At 37.0% G+C, this 21,522-nt stretch overlaps 3 protein-coding genes across 4 annotated transcripts; all 3 read right to left on the bottom strand.

Annotated features, from left to right (window-relative positions):
* Positions 1-3,144: 3,144 nt before the first annotated feature.
* LOC147532785 (mitogen-activated protein kinase kinase kinase 20-like) lies at positions 3,145-4,808 on the bottom strand. Its single transcript, XM_086646266.1, has one exon. It carries the CDS (start codon positions 4,341-4,343, stop codon positions 3,261-3,263), a length of 1,083 nt encoding a protein of 360 aa, XP_086502392.1. The 5' UTR covers positions 4,344-4,808; the 3' UTR covers positions 3,145-3,260.
* A 2,411-nt stretch (positions 4,809-7,219) lies between these two features.
* Positions 7,220-10,058, bottom strand: LOC147532784 (uncharacterized). Of its 2 annotated transcripts, none has more exons than XM_086646262.1 (2): positions 9,505-10,058; positions 7,220-8,930 (listed from the first exon to the last, which is right to left on the bottom strand). In XM_086646262.1, exon 2 carries the CDS (start codon positions 8,526-8,528, stop codon positions 7,320-7,322), a length of 1,209 nt encoding a protein of 402 aa, XP_086502388.1. In that variant the 5' UTR covers positions 8,529-8,930; positions 9,505-10,058; the 3' UTR covers positions 7,220-7,319. The 2 variants fall into 2 exon arrangements, with proteins under 2 accessions (XP_086502388.1, XP_086502390.1); XM_086646264.1 differs by having other exon boundaries at positions 7,220-8,973; positions 9,505-9,941.
* Positions 10,059-15,380: 5,322 nt separating this feature from the next.
* Positions 15,381-16,056, bottom strand: LOC147532783 (ethylene-responsive transcription factor ERF021-like). The gene has a single exon (XM_086646265.1). The coding sequence runs from the start codon at positions 16,024-16,026 to the stop codon at positions 15,445-15,447; it is 582 nt and encodes a 193-aa protein (XP_086502391.1). The 5' UTR covers positions 16,027-16,056; the 3' UTR covers positions 15,381-15,444.
* Positions 16,057-21,522: the final 5,466 nt, after the last annotated feature.

Below are 21,522 nucleotides of genomic sequence, written 5' to 3'. Positions count from 1 at the left end.
TAGGCGGGTCCCGCTGAAAATAGTAATAAATTTCGGCTGAGATGGCTGAAATTAGTCTGTTTTTTCAACCGCTCTGCCCGAATTTTTAAAAAAATTTCAGTTGGTATTCATGAATTTTTATTTATTCTAAGCGAAATTTCTTTTATTTAAATGTCACTTATATATTTTTCGAGTTACATCCTTGTTTGTATTCTTCATTGCAATATTAATACTTGAAATCTTCAAAAGTTACTTAGTTAGTGTTAAAATCCTAAAAATCTATGGAGAAATCAAGCAATAACAAGAATTACAAACTCTCTATGGAGATGAGTGTTGTGTTAGTCATCTAGGGTTTAGGTTTCTATCTCTATATCTCTTTTTTTGATAGAATCAAACAGATTTAGGGCTTTTCTCCTTTTCAGGATGTTTATCTCTCTTCTCTCTCTTTGATTTGATCGAAGGTTTTAGGTCGAACAGGATTCTCTCTTCTCTCTCGAAGGTTTTTAGTCGAACGGGGGGATACTCTCTTTTCTCTCTCTTTTGTGTCCACAATAGTTTGACGGGAGGGACCAAAGTATAAATTTGAGATATTTAAAAAAAAATGTTTATCCCTCCCTATTCTAAAAAGAGTGCTCTCCCTATCTAATGCACTGCCTTTGTTAAAAAAGTGTTCTTCTTATACCAAAACCCATTAAAAATCATTCATATATTTTCAGGGGGAAAAGATATGGTGGATTCTTTGGGGAATAAAAAAAATTTCCAGGAATAAAGAATTAATCAATTAAGATTGACTTAAATGATATTTTTATTTTTTAGTCAACGAATGCACATGATTAAACTCTACTCTAATCTTCATCTCTCCTCTCGTTCTCTCTCTCTCTCGGCCACCTTTTATTTTTAGAAATGAAACTCAGCATCCCCACTTGCCTCCTACTAGTCTACTAGGACTGGATCCACAACAATCAACTCCTCTACACAACATCTCTTTACTTTCTCTCTCTAAAACTTATACAAACAATCTAAAACCCATCCCCACCATCTTCACAGATGAAACATCAATGCCCACCAACTATCACACGTCCCATAATTTGTTATATTCCACCCTTCCATTACACATATTCTGATCTTCTTTACTGCCATCCCTATCTCATATCTCATTAACCGTTATATATTTTTTGTTCTTCATTAGATCACCAACTAAAACAACAACATCAATATCAATATATAGGATCGAACTAAAACCCTATTTGTTTTGTGATTTTATTTGCTTGATTGCTTCCATGTATTTAGTTGTTTTATTCTTGTAAGTTGTTATGGACGTAGGTTGCTGAAAACCCTAATTTATTTAACTGCTCATGTTCTCAATTTTGATCTTCCTAGATTTAACTAATTGGAGATCATTTGATGTGCAAATTAAAATTCGATTGAGTTTGATCAGTAATGGGTTTCAGTTATTGTTGGATCAAAGTCACATCTTTTTTCCTAATTAAGGTTTGATATAGGAATTTTCTTCTCTCCATCTATGTTTTCATGAGAGATAGAAATAGCAGAGAGCGGCATAGAGAGAGACCAAGAGAGAGTGAGATATATAGAGAGACAAGAGGGAGAATCAATAGGAGAGAGAGAAAGATAAGGAAGGGGATGAACAAGAGTGATATGAAGATTAGGAAGTAAAATTCAATCAGGTGAAATTTTGGACTAAAAAAAGAATATGTCTACTGAGTAAATATTTGTAATATTCTTTTTCTCTATTGAATCTAAGGGTGACATGTGTATTAAGCCATGAAAATTATTTAACAAGATTTATTTCAATAAATCAATAATAAATTCGAATTCAATGATTACAGAATATTTATTCCTAACACCTAGCAATGTACCTACCTTACAAATGGAAAGATGATAAAACATGTAAGGATATTAAAATTATATAGTCACTGTAAAGGCGGAGAAGAAAAGTAGATCAAATGTTTATATGAATGGAACGTTTATATGAACGAGATATTCTATGCGTGCAAAAATAATGAATTAATGAACTCCCAGACTTTTTTGTTTCTCCAAAATATCGACCAATACAATTATGTAAAGCTCGTCTTTGGTGTTTAACTCGAAGAGACTATAGTTTTCAATTTGGAAAAGAATGTTACCATACTCTAGTTTTCTTTAGAATGAGGTAATTGAATTTTTCATATTTTGGGTAGTATTTTTCTATAACTGGGAACTTTTCGGCCCCCGTCGATGAAAACTTCTTGTTACGTCACTATCATAAATATATGTATGAAATTACATCATGATTGAGTCTTATAACTTATCATAATCGCGAATATTTCTAAGCCCAAAAAAACATATAAAGACCGATACTTTGAATCCATAATATTAAGTCTATTTCCAATGAGAATAGAATCTATGATCTCCATATATTTTGTGTATGAGATTTTGATTATTGATAAACAATTATGTACGTATGAATATCAGAGAGAGAGAGAGAGAGAGAGAGTAGGATTAATAATGGAAGAAAAGTAAGATAAATTTGATGAACAGAGAAGTGCCAAAAGTAAGATTGATTTGATGAATAGAGAAGTGCCGAGGGTAGATTGTTGGGATAGGAGAGGAGTTACCATAGGGTGGGGCCCACTCTTTGACTTAACAAAGTGGGCCCACCGTTAAGTTATTATATCCGTTAGTTGCTGGGGTTACTTCTTATTCTTTTGTTACCCAACGACTGGGCCTTTTATTTGGGCTAAAACCACAAAAAATCTAGAGGCATCTCACCAAAGTTGTGGCCCCCTAAATTTGGTGGCCCAAAGCGAGGCTTTGCTCGCTTTGGGCCAGGGCCGCCCCCGTCAATTAGTACTTTTCTTATTCAAAATTCTTCCGTTTCTGATTTAAATTTCTAATATGCTTTTGATTTATTTTATTTCAATTGGAAAATCGTAACTAATGGTGTTGGCAAACGTAATGATAAGACCTAACAACTATGGTTTGTCCACCGTCATTTGCCTTTGAGTCAGACACCTCGACCTGCTTGGTCTGTGGGCCTCGCACTGCACAGGCTGATCTGAGGCCGACAAGAAGCGCCAAGAGTGAAGATGGGCCGCATTAAAAATGAACGGCGCCTCGAGAGGCACCCTAACTAATAATTTACAGATTGATAGAAAGAAAAACTCATTAAAATAAGCTATTTCCTTCTTCATACCTAATTTCACAATTTACATTCAAAAATCCATGTTCTGTCAATCTACCTTCTCCTAAAATCCTATACGCAGTTGAAACCACCAACTTGCTTATCTTACCGTTATCCAATTGTCTGAGGAACTCCATTCATTCTCTCTACATAATTGTCTTCCTGACGGTCTCTCTTTTCGACTACGTTGTCTTTTTAACAATGGAAATTTGCTACCTCTAATCACTTTTGCTTCTTCATCAGTATCAGATGAATCAGATTCAGACGAGTATAATCCAACTTCTAAGACACTTAGGGGTGAATAAGCGTCGTTTTTTCTCAAATTTCTCAATGCTTGACTCCTAGAAACAAATGGATGGTCAAGTAGTTCTTCACTTGTCCATCTCATTTTAGGATCCCTCTGAAAGCACTTACTCAAGAAATCTAGTCCGTCTTTCGAAAATTTTGTCGGAAATTGAGGTACTTCGTCACCGCAAGCGATCTTAAGAAGTGCAGACATTGCATTCGATATGTCATCTCCCCATGGAGACCTACCAGTTGCCATCTCAATTATTGTGCAACCCAAAGACCAAATGTCAGAAGCAAAACCCAAACCTTCATTTCTTAGAACTTCTGGTGCAGTCCATAATGGAGTCCCACAAATCGATTGCCACGACATCTTCGAATCAGTTACAGTTTTCGACGATTCTATTCTCTTAGAACATCCAAAATCAGCTAATTTAATGTTTCCTGATGCACCCACAAGCACATTCTTACATTTGAGATCACCATGGGCAATGTTATTCTTGTGAAGATAATTTAGACCTAGAAGAATTTCTCTAGTATAGAGACGAATTACGGTTTCATCAAGAACACCACCAAATTTCTCTGCAACATCAGATAAGCTTCCACCAGCCATAAATTCCATGAATAAATTCAATTTTTGTTCACCATTTTTTAACCACTCCTCCTTTCCAAGGCATTGAATTATGCAAGGAGAATCAAGATTCTCAAGAATATCGGCTTCGTTCTTTAAAGATCGAAGTCCTGGTCCTGAAAGAGCAGATTTAACAACAAACAACTCCCCTGTGAATTTATTCATGGCCATGTTTACAATGCCAAATGATCCACTTCCTACTGGACTTCCCTTAACCCAATCTTGTGGGTATCGAGAAGATGAGATCGAACAATTCCTTTCTGCCATCTTCTACTTATATAAAAATGAAATCTTTGTTGTTACTTTTGGGGAAAAAAAGAAACAACCCAGAATTCAAAACTATTAATCCTTCTAAAAAAGCATATACAGAAATTTATCGCAGAATATAGATCTGGTCCGAAAAATAGGGAGACTTATGAAGAGAATGTTAAAATCTGAAATAACCTGATCATAGAAACAAAGGAAAACAGAGGATTTTGTTGGAAATGCAACTCTGATTTTATTACTTCTATAGGAATTAAACAAAACAATGAAACAATACACCAATGTAGTAAAGAAGAGCGGTTTTCCAGTAGTCGGAAAACCGCTCTATGGATGAAAATGTTCTACTCTTTTCTCTATCAAAATTCAAGATTTTGGTCTTGCTGATCAAAATGTATTTAGTTAAGTGGTTTCGTTTTTAGGTTTAAATAATCAAAACTTGTGGTGGGTTAGTGTTGGAAAAAACCGTTGGTTATAGTGAGTTTTAAAATGGAAGGAGGAAGTTGAACTCTACTTTCGGGGATTGCTTGTGAGGGGTATTTTTATCATGGTTAAAAACTTGGGATCAAACCAAAGGCAGTTATTTTTGACGGTTACCGTTGACCATTTCCTAAATCACCACACCCTACCCCAAATACCAATCACTAACTTTAAATTACTTCCACCACCATTTAGGGAGTGGTTGGATTCCCATGCAAATGAAAAATGTTTGATTTATTGATTAAAGTTATGTTTAGAGCCTCCACCGTTGACAGAAGAAAATTAAAATACAATCTCTTGTTCGAGTACAATCACCATTAGCAAGTAGCTAACATTTGAAATGTAACATCATAGTTCACGATAAAAATAAAGCTGGGGATGCATAGGGTTAAGTCTGTCAATGGATATCTGAATATTCGACATCCGATCCGCATCTATATTCGAATTTTAAAAAAATATCCGAAATTTCGGATTCGGATACGGATTCGGATATTCCTTATCGGATATCTGTTTATCGCATATCGGATACGGATACACTCATATTCGATCCGATAAATATCTGTATCCGATAAGTAATATAAAGAAATTAATAAAATTTAAATTTATTCATAATAATATATAAAATGTATGGTTGAGATTTATTGTTTAGATTTAATGGCTAAAATTTTGTTAAAGTTTCGGATATCGGATAATATCTGATATCCGTTAATATTATCGGATTCGGGTATTGATTCTAATATCCGTCAGATAATTATCGGATTCGGATATTCGGATAGCTTATCGGATACGTATATGCCTATATCCGATCCGATAAGCTACCGTTTACAGGCCTACATAGGGTTGGGAAAACGGTCCGGAAATCCGAAACCTGATCTTAACCGCCCGATCTGAGGCGACTTGACGTCCGAGAGGTATCCGGCTCGGACATACCTGGTCCGAAATATCGGTCTGTCGTGGGCGGGACACGAGTAAGGTCTCTTACCCGAGTCCCGGCCCATTACTCCCGCCCGTTGGACGCCCGCCACCCCGCCCGCCCGTAATAACCCTCTACCCAGCCGTCCGTATTATTAAACCTAACCCATTAGTCAGATTATATGATCCAACGACTGAACATCACCAGCCGCCCGTAATAACCTCTACCCAGGGAGCTGAAGAGTAAAAGAAATTGACTTTTCATTCTTAACCAAAATCCAAATTTTTTAGGGAGTTTTGGCCAAATTTCTCGAAAGATATTTCAAAGGCGCTCTTCAAAAGTGTTTTCTGTTTTAAGATGATGCGGACCAGCCTTTCTAGACTACTATTGATATTGTTCGTTTTGGCAATTCTAGATCTCATGGTTTTAAAAGGTCTTAATAAGAAAGGGTGTTTAACCTCTTAATAGGAACACCACACTCCGTCTCACTACTAATGCGGGATTGTTTTGCTCCCAAGACCACATCACATTAGAGCGAATTGTGTTGATAAAGTGTTATAGGATGATGCATACCAGCCTCATGGGCTGCTAGTGATATTGTCCGCTCTCGCACTTCTGAGCCCCACGAATTCAAAGGACATCACTAGGGAATAGTGTTTAACCGCTTAAGAGGAAAACCACACTACGTCTCACCACCGATGTGAGATTATTTTACAACATTTTCTTAATTTTGGAAATCCTCACAAGTGTATAAACCGTCACTTTCCCTAAGGTAACTCTCAAATTTTCCTCGTTTCATTTACAGGCGTCCCTCCATTTTACTCTTAGGCCTCCCTCACTCTTTGTGCCGCGGATTGGGGCAGTCCGATAACACTCGAGCTCGGGCTGATCCGCGTATGGTTTGAAGGGTAAAAGAACGGGCACCTTTGGAAGCACCCAATGTAAAATCTTGCTCGGTCCCGAAACTATTGAAGTACGAGAATACCATATCTTCGTGGGACCTGCGATAGATTGAGCTCCGTCCTCTATAGACAGTGTCACGTGAAGCGGTTCCTAAATGGGCCATACAATCCCATCTCTCCCCACCAACAACAGTACCGTTACTTTGTCTTGTTTCCATTTACTTAATTGATTCTATCCCCCACCTTCTCTAACTCAAATCCATATGATATGAATTTACTACATAAATCGACATCATTTTAGAATACTGCAAATCGTCCCAACGAATCAGATATTACCAATATCTCTACCCTTTATCATGTGTGGGTTTCTTGAATGATCAATGTTCACCTGATAGTTGCTAGATTTATCTTGTTTAATGGAGATGTCAATTCATCTCATTAACAAAGAACAGAACCTGCTAATTGCTGAAAGGAACAAAACTATAAGGGAAGAACAGAGAGGAGAAAATTACAGATAAATGAGACAACATATTCGTCGTATAAAAAAAAAGAACTTAAAAGAGATTTAGAAACACACACTGGCTAAATTTCTTAAAATCGATCCTTATTAAATCGTTAAAAGTAATCCCTTTACACATAAGTTTAACCACAACTGGTTTCAGTCCCTCCCCTTCCTTCTAAAAATCGTTAGGAAATTCGTTTAAAAGGGAGCATTGGCTGGTCTGGACCTGGTTGAGGAGATTCAAGTTGTCTGCTATAAGATGTTCCAGGGGAAAAGAGGCTTACTTCTTCAAGAACCTCAGCATTTGGAGTACCATCCTTCAGCATTGTACGAAAAGAAATCGATCCACGTTTAGCTGAAGCATCGGAATTTCTCTCGAAACTAGTAGTTGAGCTTCCCTCATGAAGGACCTGGTTAGAAATAAGAGCAGCAGTATCATCTTGATCTTCCGTCGACCTCCTCCTCCCATTTTCAGAATGTCTCAATCCTCTGAGGGATAAAGAATCTGTAATTGGAAAGTAAACAAGCAAGCAAATACCAGAACCAGCACAAGATAACAGCAAGAGGAAAGCTGAGAAGACAAGAGCCTCGAATGATAAGTTCTCGGGAGGGGATAGTACAGATAGACCAAGTAAAACAACCCTTAATGGAAAGAAACCAGAAACTATGAATATCAGAGTAAGAGCTCTCCTCCGCAAACCCTTGTTGATTACCGAATAAGCCATCCTCCTACCAAGCAACATCAGATAACCAGTTATTAGAGTGGCAAATATTCCAAGGAGGATTGTGCTTAGTAAGGGGTAAGTACAGAGGGCAATGCCATGGTCATCTACAATCTTTGTTGTACTGATAAAGTAATGTGGCATCTTCTTCCAACCATAGCTCTTTTCTTTGTCAAAGTTTGGTCCTGTAAAAATAACAACGCACTGAAGAATAAACAATGGGAGGCAATTTAGAAGAACATAGCCCACTGTCTTCATATTCCACTGCTGGCTTAGAGTCCCCGATTCCCTCTTCTGCAAGGATGCACGAAGTAGAAGCACAATGGTCAGGAACAAGCATGGTTCTGCAAACCCTAGATTCGAGAGGATGTAATATTTGCAGATATTCTCTTGCCATCTTAGGCTGAGGTTGTGCAATAATCTTTCCCCGCGCTTCAACAAACTTAACCGAACAACCTCACCAAGAGCCCACCAAAATGTATACAGAATAAGAGTAATACGGATTGCCCAAGGTTTGTTAAAGTAACCTAATTGAACAAAACCTTGCCTTCTGATGCAAATAGTGAAGTAGATTAAATACAGGATGCAAAATAGTCCTAGCAGACCCAATAGAGAGACTAGACAAATTGTCACCACACCGAGTGCATCGGCGACGAGTCTGGTCAGGGGCATTACCCGAAGCACGGATCCCACGCATGCTCTCTGCCAGCATGGACACGGGAAGAGCCCTGTGAAGACGTCAACTCTTACTTCTCAAAATGAACAAGGATGAGATAGAAGCCTTGAGGTGATCTTGAATAACCCCCAAGTACAAAATAACCATGTATTATGGTCACTCACAAAATGTGATTCACTAAAACCCGTCCTCGACAATAAGCATCAACAAAACCTCTCGCTTAGCATTGGTAGTATAGAATCATGGGTCAGAAACACAAAGTTAAAACTCCTTTTATTAATTCCAAATTGGTATCACCCTTCCAATTTCCATCAACTGATTTCACAAATAAAACCCGAACCTGAACAACCCACTTCGCTCCGATCCCAATTTTGACTGGTTATTACTGAGATCAAACCCTGAAGTAGTCCAACATAGTGTCAATTGTTTGTTTAAAAAAACCTATAATTTAAATAACATAGAAAATCAACAAGATAGTAGAAAATGAAAAATATTCCAAGCCCAATGTAAACCCAAATTCCTAGACCATTCCAAACACGCAACATCATAAGATATCAATATAACTACACTATTACTATTTAAATAGAAACAGAAATAACAGTAAAAGATATCATTAATTATAACAACTAAAACCTAATCAATTCCTGAAAATCGAGGTAATTCTGCATTTGAAGTGAAAATGGGAACAAAAAGATCATTCTACAAGATTAAAATTAGACAGTTAATCGGCACATACAGCCAATTATCCTCAAAAACACATAAACTTCTTAACTTTATGCAAATCCTCAACAAAAATCATATTATGTAAATGTTAAAGCCTCAAATCTTCTTAATCCAAACAGAAATTCACATACAAGTTCACTAATTTGAATATTTATACATATAAATGTTAAAAGATTCCAAGCAAATAAAGGTAATCGAAATAAAAACCTCAAATATTAAAAAACCAAAAGAAAATTTCAAGAAGAATACCTCAACGAAGATCTTGATATAGACAGCATTTCAGTATACAAAATCCGATCTCTTCACCTTAAGATGATAAACAAAAAACGCGAAGTAGCAAGAATCCAAAGGTGTAAACAAGGTTAAATCGAACAAAAATTGTATTGTTTGAACGATTATGATGTAAAGAAACTCGATCTGCAAAACTTTAATGGATATTCTCCGGTATTGATGAATGTAACTGAAACCCTAGATAGTTAACGGAGTTCGAACAACACGACGATTTAGAGAGAGGAGGAAGAGGAGAGAGAGAGAGAGTAAACAAAACTGAGGGAGAGAGAAAAGGTTGGGGGTGAGAGAGGAGAAGGCATTTGGTTGCTGACAGGCTGTCTCCAGTTGTGATTTCCAAACCTGTAGGTCCGGTGTATCATAATAATAGGTTCGGAACTTTGACGAATCTACTTGGCATCTGACTTCCGTTTTCAGCTTGTTATGTTTCTTGTCGAGTAGGCGAGATTTGATTCGGTGTGATCGCACCTATTACAATAGAGTTACCCCAACACTGCCGGAACAGCAAAGTTAGTTCATTATGAGGGCCCTGCTATCAGCACGTGGGCACCGGATTAGTTTTAAGATGATTTTATAGGCAATGCCTAAAGTTGTTATCATCAAATCTTGATAAAGGCAATCCCTAATTTAGCTAAAGGCATTGTCTGTTTAAGAGGGAATGCCTCAATTATGTTTGACCTAACGATTGTCTCTCTCTTCTTCCTTCCTTCTTCATCTTCTTGTTTTCCTTCTTTCTTCCCTCTCATCTCTCTTTATCAGACATTGCAGAAGAGAAATATGAGCCAGAGTTTGGATTTCTATCAGCAAACTAGTTTAATATGTGAAAAGAATATGGTTGTCGTAGTAGTAAATAACAACATGAGCCAAAAAAGTGTGTTGCTTTGCATGACATTGCTTAGGAAGAAGGTTCAGACTTGGGCTCCTAAAATGTCTTATTCTTTACCACCCAGACTAGCAATTCTTGTTCTTCCACATTCTTGGGACATTAACGAAGAAATCTGGTTATGGAAGGGATGGAATTTACAGACATCATATAGTCTTCCAATTCGTTCCACCATTCACAATCCCTCGTTTCCCACCAACAGTCTGCACTTCTCTTTCCAATCATTTTTTTTCCTTCCACTCTTTGAAATCCATCATCAAACCAAAGTTCTCGAATGCTTTACACGTTTGGCATTAGTATCCCCATCTCTCTGTTTCACCGGTCTTACCTCGACGAGAGAGAGGGAAACACAATCTCGCGCTAGTAGTTTTCCGGTCAAAATTGGAGATTTTTTTTAATAAGGGCATTGCTTAGTTAACCTATAAAGGTAGCATTTCCTTTAACAAAACTCGCTCATAATAAGTTGACCAAGTCAAGCTCACAAAATACATTGCCTTTAACACTAAAGGGCATTGCTTATAAATTTTCCCTTAGTTTTACTGGAGTCGATGGACCCAATCACTCTATAATCACTCAAGGTTATAATACCCCATCTTCTCTTCACGTTGGACAAGGGGCGCAGGCAGATTCTTATCGTAGATGACCATTGAAGAATAAATAACTTTCTTCCTCTCTTTATGGGGCTTCAGACGATTGGATGGGTGTTCGGATCATGCGCTTACAGAAAAGAAGTGGTGGTTGAGTGCTTGGATCAGATGCTTACAAAAAATTACAAAATAGATCGGGTACGAACAGAGTCAGACCCACTTTGGGACATGTTGGAGCACGTGCCCCCACGGGTCTTTCCCAGAGATAAAAGCCTATTTCAAATGGACTTAATTTTATAAATCAGAAACAACCCCAACTACTTATCATCAGAGACAAGTTGGTGTAGTGGTGGTAGTATGAGATATCCGAGTTTTAGGTCTTGTGTTTGATACATGTAGCCCTTCTTCTATGCTTTTTAATGGGTAAATTCATATATGCCCCCTAACTGTTACTTAGCTATCGATTTAGCCCTATGTTTCTCTATTTTGACTCCCTATTTACAGATGTATTCAAATTTTAGTATTTTGTTCATGGTAAATCTATATTAATTCCCGAGCACCCGGGCTCACGGGCTCGGATCGGACAAAACCAAAAGTATTTTGAACAAAGCCTGCCATGCGCACCAACCTGCGATGGATAGATCAGGCATCGGCTAGTCGGGCTTCAGACTGTTCATCACAAAAGTATGAGTAAAAGAACTTAACAAAAAATAGAAAAATTTTCTTCAACAAAATATATAAAGAGAGAAAGAGAACTACAAATATACAAATACAATAAATACATATCTAAATGTCCAAAAGAAATTAGTATTGGACTTGACGTTAATTATGCATTTGTATATTACTAACTGAAATTAGTTCACATATTTGTAGATTGTATGCTTATTTGTTTCATTTTTTATCCAATTTGATATAAGTGGGTCGTAATCTATTATATAAAACAGAAGGGAAAACGCTGACTGGGACAAACATCTTTTTTCAATAAGGGATATTGTCTAGAAGCCCTTCTCAAAATTTAAAATATAGTCCTTCGTAGAAATAAAGTTACCTATTTAAAAAATAATAAACATTTCCTTCATAGAAATAAAATAACTAATTTAATGAAAAAAGAAACAAAATAAATTTCAAGGGTTAAAAATAGAAATTAAAATCTCTCTCTAAATAAAATAATAATTAATTTAAGAGAAAAGAAACAAAAAAGTAATAACTAATAAAAATCTCTCTCTCTCAATAAAATATAACAATAAAATTCGTAATATTTGATTGATACAAATGTCCCTAGTGAATTTTTAAATCGTAACTCCACCGTTAAACAACTCAACCTACTATAGGAAATCTTCAACAACAAAAACACCTACTAATAGAAGGAAAAAAATAAATGAAGAGAAAACGAGTTGGACTGAGGGCTCAACAACGAAGGATTCCGTGGAATCCAAACCAGGTATCTTGATTTGAATTTATGTAAACAACGGCAATAGAGGAGGAAAATAAGTGTTTGGAAGGTTAACTCAATAAAGGTCTCTTGATTTGGGAGCTAGTGTAGGACAATTCATGTTGGAAATCAGATATTTCACAATTTTAACACCACATTATGACGAACTCTCTCTACCAATTTACTTCTAGAAATGATTGGTCATCTTCTAATGAATTGTAGTCTTATTAGCACCATTTAGAGTCCTTTATGTATTTTTTTTCCAAAAGTTATTCAACTTATATTTAACATTTGCAAATCCACAAGGGTTTTCTAGATATGAACAATGAATATGTAGTGCAAGTATCTACATTCATTAGGTAGTGTTGTCCTACAATTTATGCAGCTTTTATTTTGTGTGATAAGTTTTCAACTTGAAGTGGCCGTGAAAAATCTCCACTCTATTTTTTTGTAGGGTACTCTTTCTTAAGTTTATAAATATTTTTTTTTCTGCAAAGTCTTAAGTTTATACTAAAACCCTAGCACATGACCTAATGGAGAACATTGCAACTTAGAAATGATCAAAATCATTGGAATGTAAAATTGTTGCATGAATTGTTTGATGAGCATACCTGTGATTTAATCCTATCTATCCCTCTGAATGGTCAACACACTCAAGATTCACTTAAATGGACTCTTACACAAAATGGCACTTTTTCGGTTTCATCCCTTTACAAACACCTCACTTGTTATCAAACAGTTGAACTTAATGATAAAAATTATTGGAATAATTTATGGAAACTTGAGGTAACCCCTAGAATCAAAATTTTTATGTGGAAGCTAAGTCTTAATATGGTCCCGTTTTATGATATTTTGAGTCCTTTTATGAATTTGCCATCTATATTATGCCCTTTGTGCAATGAAACGAACGAAACATGGCGACATTTTGTATTAGGATGACCTTTTACTAGAGGGATCATATATGAGATAAGCAATGGGTTTCATACAGATAGAAGGGAAGGAAGCTCTTTCAAAGACTGGATTACTCAACTAGGAGGGATAAAAAGCGATGTTCCACCAACTGATATATCTCTCAAGTCGAAATTAATGATTGCCATATGGTATTGTTGGAAGGAAAGATGCTCAAAAGTCTTTCAAAATATAATCCCTCAATTGAAAGAGTTCTCTATCAAGCCAAATGGATGATAGCACAAATGATAAAAAGGAAACCTATAGAGAGTTCAACTTTGAATTCACACCCTTCAGAATATCAATTGTTCGATATATGTATAAAGTTTGATGCATCTTTTAAACAGACTACTGAAGATGCTGGAATTGCCTTTGTTGTATTTGATAATTCAGGTAAAAGCATTGCCGGTGAATCAAAGGCCATCTGATGTCGATCAATAGATGAAGGAGAGTCGATGGCACTTTTGTGGGAAGTTCGATGGGCCATCGATAAGGGACAACGAAGTGTGCTTTTTTGTGGAGACTCCGAGAATGTTATTAGCACGTTGAACCAAAACGATCGAAGAAAATATCACTTACACTGGACAGCGGTTCATGTTTTGTATAAAATTAGGAGTCTTACTACTTCTTTTGTTAATGTAAAGGTTATGTATGTTAATCGATCCGTTAATATAAAAGGGGACAAACTTGCTAAGTGGTCGAGAACGCATAAAATGTCTAGATCATGGTTGTTCAAGCAAGTCTCTTCCAACTGCAACAATCTCATATGTAACTTAAGTAATGTTTAATGATATTGCAGTTTCCATAAAAAAAAATAGTGGGACAATGGGACATCCTTCTTGTTTCTCTAAGAAACTTCCTTCCAATGAAATTACAGTACTACATCAGCATTAGTCTTCACCTAATCTCTTGTGCAAGTGTGGACCCTAGCCACCCCATTCAACCACCAAATTAAAATTAAAAACAACTACTAGTTAAAAAGACTTAACGCAAACCCATGTTTCAAAATTTTATAGACCCACTTTAATGAAAGATTGATCTCTCCATTGAACCTAAGATCTATCTATGTATAGAAGAATAACAATATAACAACAAGTGAAGTCAATTGTTATAATTTTGCCAATGTAGCTCATTCTAATGAGGTGGTTCTCTCTTCAGCATGAGGTGGGAGTGGTAAGTGCAGTTTATTATGAGCAGTGAACCTCTTGGTGAACTAGGCTTGTGGGTATGAGCTACTTGCTTCTATTGTTTGATGTAAAAATCCCCCCATTTAAAAACTCATAACATTTTACAAATTGATGTAAACATGTTTGTTTTGATTTCTATTTAAGAACAATATATCTTAAATATTGTTAGAACAAGGTATAAAAATAAATATTATTCGAACTGCGAAAAAGAAAAAGTAAACTCAAAATAAATTAGTGAATTCTCTATCTTGCATGGGCTGAGCTGCGCAATATATTTTTTTTAATTGTTCGGTGTGTGCCTCGAACCCCAAACCTCTAAGGTGAAAGATTATACCTCTTACCACTCCAACCAAGGTTGTTGACAACTGCGCAATATATCGTTATCTTTAAGACGATTAACAACTGCCATTTTGTGCAAGTAGCTAGCTAGGATTCAACCGTGTCATTTGCTGGATAAAACAACCTATAATACTTCTCCTGAATTAGTTTTTGCTAAGAATTCGTTAGAATCGGAAGAAGACTATATTATAATTTTGTATTTGTCGAATAGAACTCTCCTCAATTTACCGATTTTTCCTTGTTGAATTAAATAATACATTTGAGAAAAAATAAATATAATTAAAATCAATAAAATATGTTTTAGTACAATATATTTATTTTAAACATAAATCAGTAAATGGCAAGTAAAATATTCCATCATTGAAGTTAAGAAAGATTCAGCAATTTTTCCACATGGGCTTTATAAACATGCCCAGTGTGGCTGCTTCATGTAATTATATTGGACTTAAAGAAAGCAGGCCCAAATTACTGGTAACCAATCCAGTCCAGAAAAAGAATATCCAACAGCTAGAAATTGTGAGACTATTAATCCCACAGTGGTTCGTTTTGTATTGCTTCCCAATCACTGAATTCAATATCTGAAGTCAAATTCCAAGACGATTCAATTTGTAATGCTTCACTGAACTCAGTCCACATTTTAGTCGGCGAATCCAATGGGGAATCGTTAATAGCTTTGATTTGACTGGGCGAGAGTCGAATCGTTCTTGGAACCGAGTTACCACTACTCACATCAATACTAGTATTACTACTACTTCTTATTGGTATTGATCCCCTTAACCTTGAAGCAGCATCAACAGCCATTGATCGAATATCGTCTGGATTCGAACTACTAGACCGCGGATATATATCGACCAATTCAGGAAAATTAAGTTGAGCCTCACGCCCTTTAAGGTGTAACGCAGCAACATCGTAAGCGGTTGCAGCCATTTCGGGTGTTTCGAAACTCCCTAACCAAATTCTTGTTTTCTTCCGGGGTTCTCGAATTTCCGATACCCATTTCCCCCATTTTCGTTTCCGAACTCCCCGGTAAGTAACCCCAACGCGACCCGCTGCCGGAGTGTCATTATTATCGCTTCCGCCGGTGACATTACTCGAACAAAAGTCCATGTAAAAATTGATATTTGACAGGATATGAAAATACATGTGAATTGATCTCAATGTATATATAGGTGTTATAATAGTGTGTGACTAATAATGTTAAGTGTAGGGACATTGGATAGAGAGAGAGAGAGAGAGAGAGAGAGAGAGAGAGAGAGAGAGAGAGAGAGAGAGAGAGAGAGAGAGAGAGAGAGAGAGAGAGAGAGAGAGAGAGAGAGAGAGAGAGAGAGAGAGAGAGAGAGAGAGAGAGAGAGAGAGAGAGAGAGAGAGAGAGAGAGAGAGAGAGAGAGAGAGAGAGAGAGAGACGATGGTTCCTAGTACTAGCATGAATGGAAAAGGTACATATATATATTATTAGGGTAAGATATGGGTGAAGGTATATGGGATTGATAATTGAAAAATTGAAAGGCATATTATTATAGATAGTGTGGGGAGATGAAAATGAAACGTGGTATTTTCAAGTGAAGTGAGTTTTGACTAAGAAAGAACAGCTAGAAGTGCATTGTCTTCCATTTGGTGGTTACAATGTTTACATACACGGTTGAAGTTTGAAAAAAGCAAAAAGCAAAGAGAAACCCATGACTTTGAATATTTGCCGTACCGGCCCCTACGTACTATGCTGCTACTGGTAGAGCCCATCTTGGGATACGAAGGAGGTGGGTGGGGCATAGTTAGAAACTACCTCGGCTCTCAGCCGTGGAGAAATTTGCCATCCCCATTGTAAGCAATTATTTGATGAGATTTTGCTTGTTTTACAAGCTCAATTTCTGTCCTCTTGGTCAAGGGCGTGGTTACTTTTAGGTTAATCCCACATTGGTTGTGGACGGGGTAGGGAGTGCGTTAATAAGTGTGAGAGAAATCTTACCTCTTGAGGTAGCTTTTGGGGTGAGAGAGGCCCAAAACCACCCAACACTGATACAGAGTCCGGATAATAACAAGTCTCGACCCAATAACTTCAACAAATTTGCCATCCCCATTGTAAGCAATTATTTGATGGGATTTTGCTTGTTTTACAAGCTCAATTTTTCTGTCCTCTTGGTCAAGGGCGTGGTTACTTTTAGGTTAATCCCACATTGGTTGTGGACGGGGTAGGGAGTGCGTTAATAAGTGTGAGAGAAGTCTTACCTCTTGAGGTAGCTTTTGGGGTGAGAGAGGCCCAAAACCACCCAACACTGATACAGAGTCCGGATAATAACAAGTCTCGACCCAATAACTATTGAAGTTAAGAGTCAATGTGAGAGGAGGAGATTGTTAGGTTAATCCCGCCTTGGTTGTGGAAGGGGAATGGGATGCACTTAATAAGTATGGGAGAAGTCTTACCTCTTGAGATAGCTTTTGGGGTGAGAGAAGCTCATGACCACCCAACACTTACTTGGGGACATGTAGGAGCACGTGCCAAACTAGGTCTAAAAGGTGCTTTTTATATATAACTGTAAAACTTGAGCATCTTTAAACTCAGTTCCTCCAAAATCAGTTTAACCACGAGTTTTATAAAAGGGATGATATGTTTGTTATTATCAGTTATTACCATTCTTATAGGTCATTGGCTAGCGCACTCTAGTAAAATTGGCAGTTTCCTCTAAATTTGTTGAGAAAATAAGCCACGTTTGTTGGGTGATCAGTCTACTTAGAGTGTTTCTTGAATGAGGAAATACCAAGATATTAAGATGCAATGGTGAATAAATACAACATAACTAAGAAACAAATGAAGAATAACGACACACGAGATTTATAGAGGTCCGGAGCAAGTCTTCAATCTTGTCTGAGCCACGCCAAGCTAATCCACTATGAACTTGAAGTTACAACATTTCCGAGTTAACAAAATATTGAGCACCGCCATGAGAATGGACATCAGCTTGTCCCCTTAAATCTGTATGAACCAAGTCCAACTTTTTTTTTTCTCAAGTTTCTGTCGTATCTGTAAACACGCTCACTGTTGCTTTCTCCAAACACATTCTTCACAAATGTTCATTTCTACAAATTTTACCTCTGACATATGACATGCCGAATGCAGAATCTTCATGTGCATCTCACTCAGGTGCCCCAACCTTTTGTGCGATAATCTGACATTTTTAGTCCTACTAGTCATTGTTAGAGAAGGTATTTATGAAGCTCGGTGGAGTGTATCATTTCGAAGTCCTCGAGCTAATACCATGGCTCCTTTCATCACTTTCCAATTTTTCTTAGTAGGACTAAAAATGTCACATGCTTGGTCCACGGAAACTAAGTTCCTCGTCAGATTTGGAACATGACTCACATCCTTCAGCTTTCATGTTGAACTATTGACTTTCCCATTCACAACACCTACACCAATGATATCACATGCTTCGCCATCACCAAAGAAGACTTAGTCAAAGTTCCCTTCCTGTAAGAGGTTGTGATCCCCTTATTTCATGTAGCATGGGAAGAAGTTCTTGCGTCTACTACCTAATACTCATTCATACCATCATCAAAGAGTAATAGGAAACTATCAGTAATCACATTGTTGTCGTTAACAATGAAAACTATCTCGTCCTCTGCAGTTGCAACTACATGGACCTCCTGATCACCTATGTTTTCGAATTGTTAGCACTCTTTCTTTCTGGACAGCCTTTCGTTTTCGTTCTGATTTTCACTCTCGTTTTCGTTCTGATTTTCTTTACATGGAGCAGAAATGTTCGAAATACACATGTTTGACTCTCTCCTGCACCGCGTATTCTACGTGTGTAATAAGATAAAGGATAATATAGTCTGTTTGCACCCTTCCAAAGGTGGGGAAGGACAATGTCACTTACTCTAAGGTGGGGCAGTGAAAGAAGGTGTATCTCTATGTGGGTGGTACATTATGTACTCAGAAATATGGGAGGACTGTTTTGTAGGTATGAAATTGTGGAATTGAACTGGGTCATTTCCCAAATGACCCCCAACTTTGTGACCGGCTTCCTGCCTAGCCTCCTAGATTAGCAAAAATACCCATATGGCCCCCTTTTTGAATTTCCGTTATAACACCGTTAACGAGTCAACATTTCTCTCTCCTCCATCTCATAACCTCTCTCTGCCACCTCATCTTCTAGCCAACTCATCATCTTCTCCGGCGAAGGTCGCCGACCAACTAATTTTCCAGCCGGCGACCTTCAAACTAAATTTTTATTTATTTATTTCATCTCTCCTCTCTCTCTAAAAAAAAAAAAATTCATCTCCTCTCTCTCTCTCTAAACTCCGACGAAGGGAAACCCCCTTCGCCGGAGTTTAGAGAGAGAGGAGATGAAATTTTTTTTTTTTTAAAGAGAGAGAGAGGAGATGAATTTTTTTTAAAGAGAGAGAGAGGAGAGATGAAATTAAAAAAAAATTATTTTTTTTTAAGTTTGAAGGTCGCCGGCTTGAAATTTGTCGGTCGGCGACCTTCGCCGGAGAAGACGATGAATTGGCTAGAAGATGAGGTGGCAGAGAGAGGTTATGAGATGGAGGAAAGAGAAATGTTGACTAGGTAACGGTGTTATAACGGAAACTCAAGAAGGGAGCCATAGGTATTTTTGCTAATCTAGGGGCTAGGCGGAAGCTGGCCACAAAGTTGGGGGCCATGTGCGAAATAACCCAATTGAACTTTCGCCTTTTGAAGTTGACTAGTTGTAAAGTACTTAATGCATGACATGTACAATAGACATTGGCCAACATCTGATAGGTAGCTTCCTAGTCCCTATTACCCAGCTGGAAGCCAAATGTGACATCTATATAAGAACCACGTGTCACACCGACTAGGTTTACTTTTATACTGTCATTTTCAAGCTGAGCTTCTACTCTCATTTGGCTTCCAGAGCTTCTACTGTCACAAACACGTGTACAGTAGACATTCCTCAAAATCTAAAGATTCTTCTTTCAATATTGAATATGTCCCAAAACACTTCTTTTTTTTTTTTGTTGAATTTAGTATCAGATATGTTGTACAATAATCTCAGGGCAATGAGATACCAAGTGTGGTGTATCTTATAAGATTTTAAGCACTCTTTCTTAGTGGTTCATTCTTAGTCACGACTCATGAGATTTTGAGGTACCCGAAGAGACAGTAGCACTAGCAGTTTTGAAGCCTGTACTCGCACAATTCTATAACACATTATCGACACATTAGTGTTTGTCATGATGTGGTGCGCTACAAAACAGACGGTCTGTTGTTACGGCTTGATTTCGTAGCAAATAAGCAACAAGTCGTAGCAAATGATCGTTAGCTATGGAGCAGATACCGTGACTAATGTCCCCGTAGCAAATACCTTTTGCTACGACTTTTTTGCTACCAACGGTAGTCCATAGCTAAAATTTGGTCCTTTAGTTACGCTTTTTGCCCATAACAAAAGGTGATTTAATTTTTATATTAATATGAGTGTTTGAAGCTATTTATTACGAAGTAGGTTGTAGCTAAAAGTTTGTAGCAAGTATTCTTCTAATGTTTTAGTCATCCCCTTATAGCAAAAGACCTCTTATAATCACTAACTATTGAACACAATATTAACAAAAGAAACCTTTAATATATCAATAAAATCGTTTACATCTCTTGCATATAAAGTTAAAAGTTTAAACATAATATTGACAAAAAAAATCTACATTTCAAATAAACCATCAAGACATTTACATTGGTAATATCTATAGAGTAGCAAAAAGTTATCTCACTAGCTTGTACAACTTCTCCTGCAACAATAAAATAAAAAAATATGTCAGAGCACAATACATATTACTATAAACATTAGATAACCAAATATATCTTGCAAACCTCATGATGAAGTTGTCCTTGCTGGTAGAAAAGGAAAAGAGAAGATAACACTGAAAAAAAATAGATGATTCTATTAACCGAATTGTAGCACGAAACTAAGAAAGAGTAAAATTTTGGTGGCTTACCATGAGATTAGGCACACCATTTGAGCGTAAAGTCTTCGACGCTTCAGCCTTCAAGTATAGTTCTTAGAGAGAAGTGCACTGATTCCTGCAACATCATAGGATTCTGTTATATAAGAGCCAATGTCAATATAGATCAATAACTAGTCAAGTAATTGACAAGAAATAGAAGCAACTAGTAAACTTCAAGAGAAAATATGCTCCAAATATGTTATTTTGATATGCTATACCCAAGACATTAACTCCTAGCACGACCCATTACAGAAAGTCACTTTAATCCCTCGTGGCAAACTCGAGGACTTGAAGTAGCAATTTGCGCGTATTAAGTCTAGTACCTGTCGATATCGTTGTCACTAGATTGAAATGGGTACCCATTTTTTCATTATTTGAGATATAATAACCCAATAATCAAACAAACAAAACCATTTTGTGAAATAAAATGAATTCGAGAAGTGATAAAAGATTGTGATATAAACTCTGAAACTCTAATAATATACATACCTTAACTTCACTTAGGTCTAGTTCATGTTCCTTGAGAAAATCTACGAAACTACCAAGGTTCGGGCAGTATGCTCATTGTATGCTGCGATTGCCTGCAGTTATGAAAAACATGTTCAACACCCAGATAAAATTACAATCATT

The sequence above is a fragment of the Eschscholzia californica genome, unplaced genomic scaffold, assembly GCF_041429995.1.
Source record: "Eschscholzia californica isolate CP2 unplaced genomic scaffold, dmEscCali1.0.p SCAF_6, whole genome shotgun sequence".
NCBI lineage: Eukaryota > Viridiplantae > Streptophyta > Magnoliopsida > Ranunculales > Papaveraceae > Eschscholzia > Eschscholzia californica.
The sequence above is the reverse complement of the archived record's forward strand: the minus strand, read 5'-3'. Positions and strand labels throughout refer to the sequence as shown.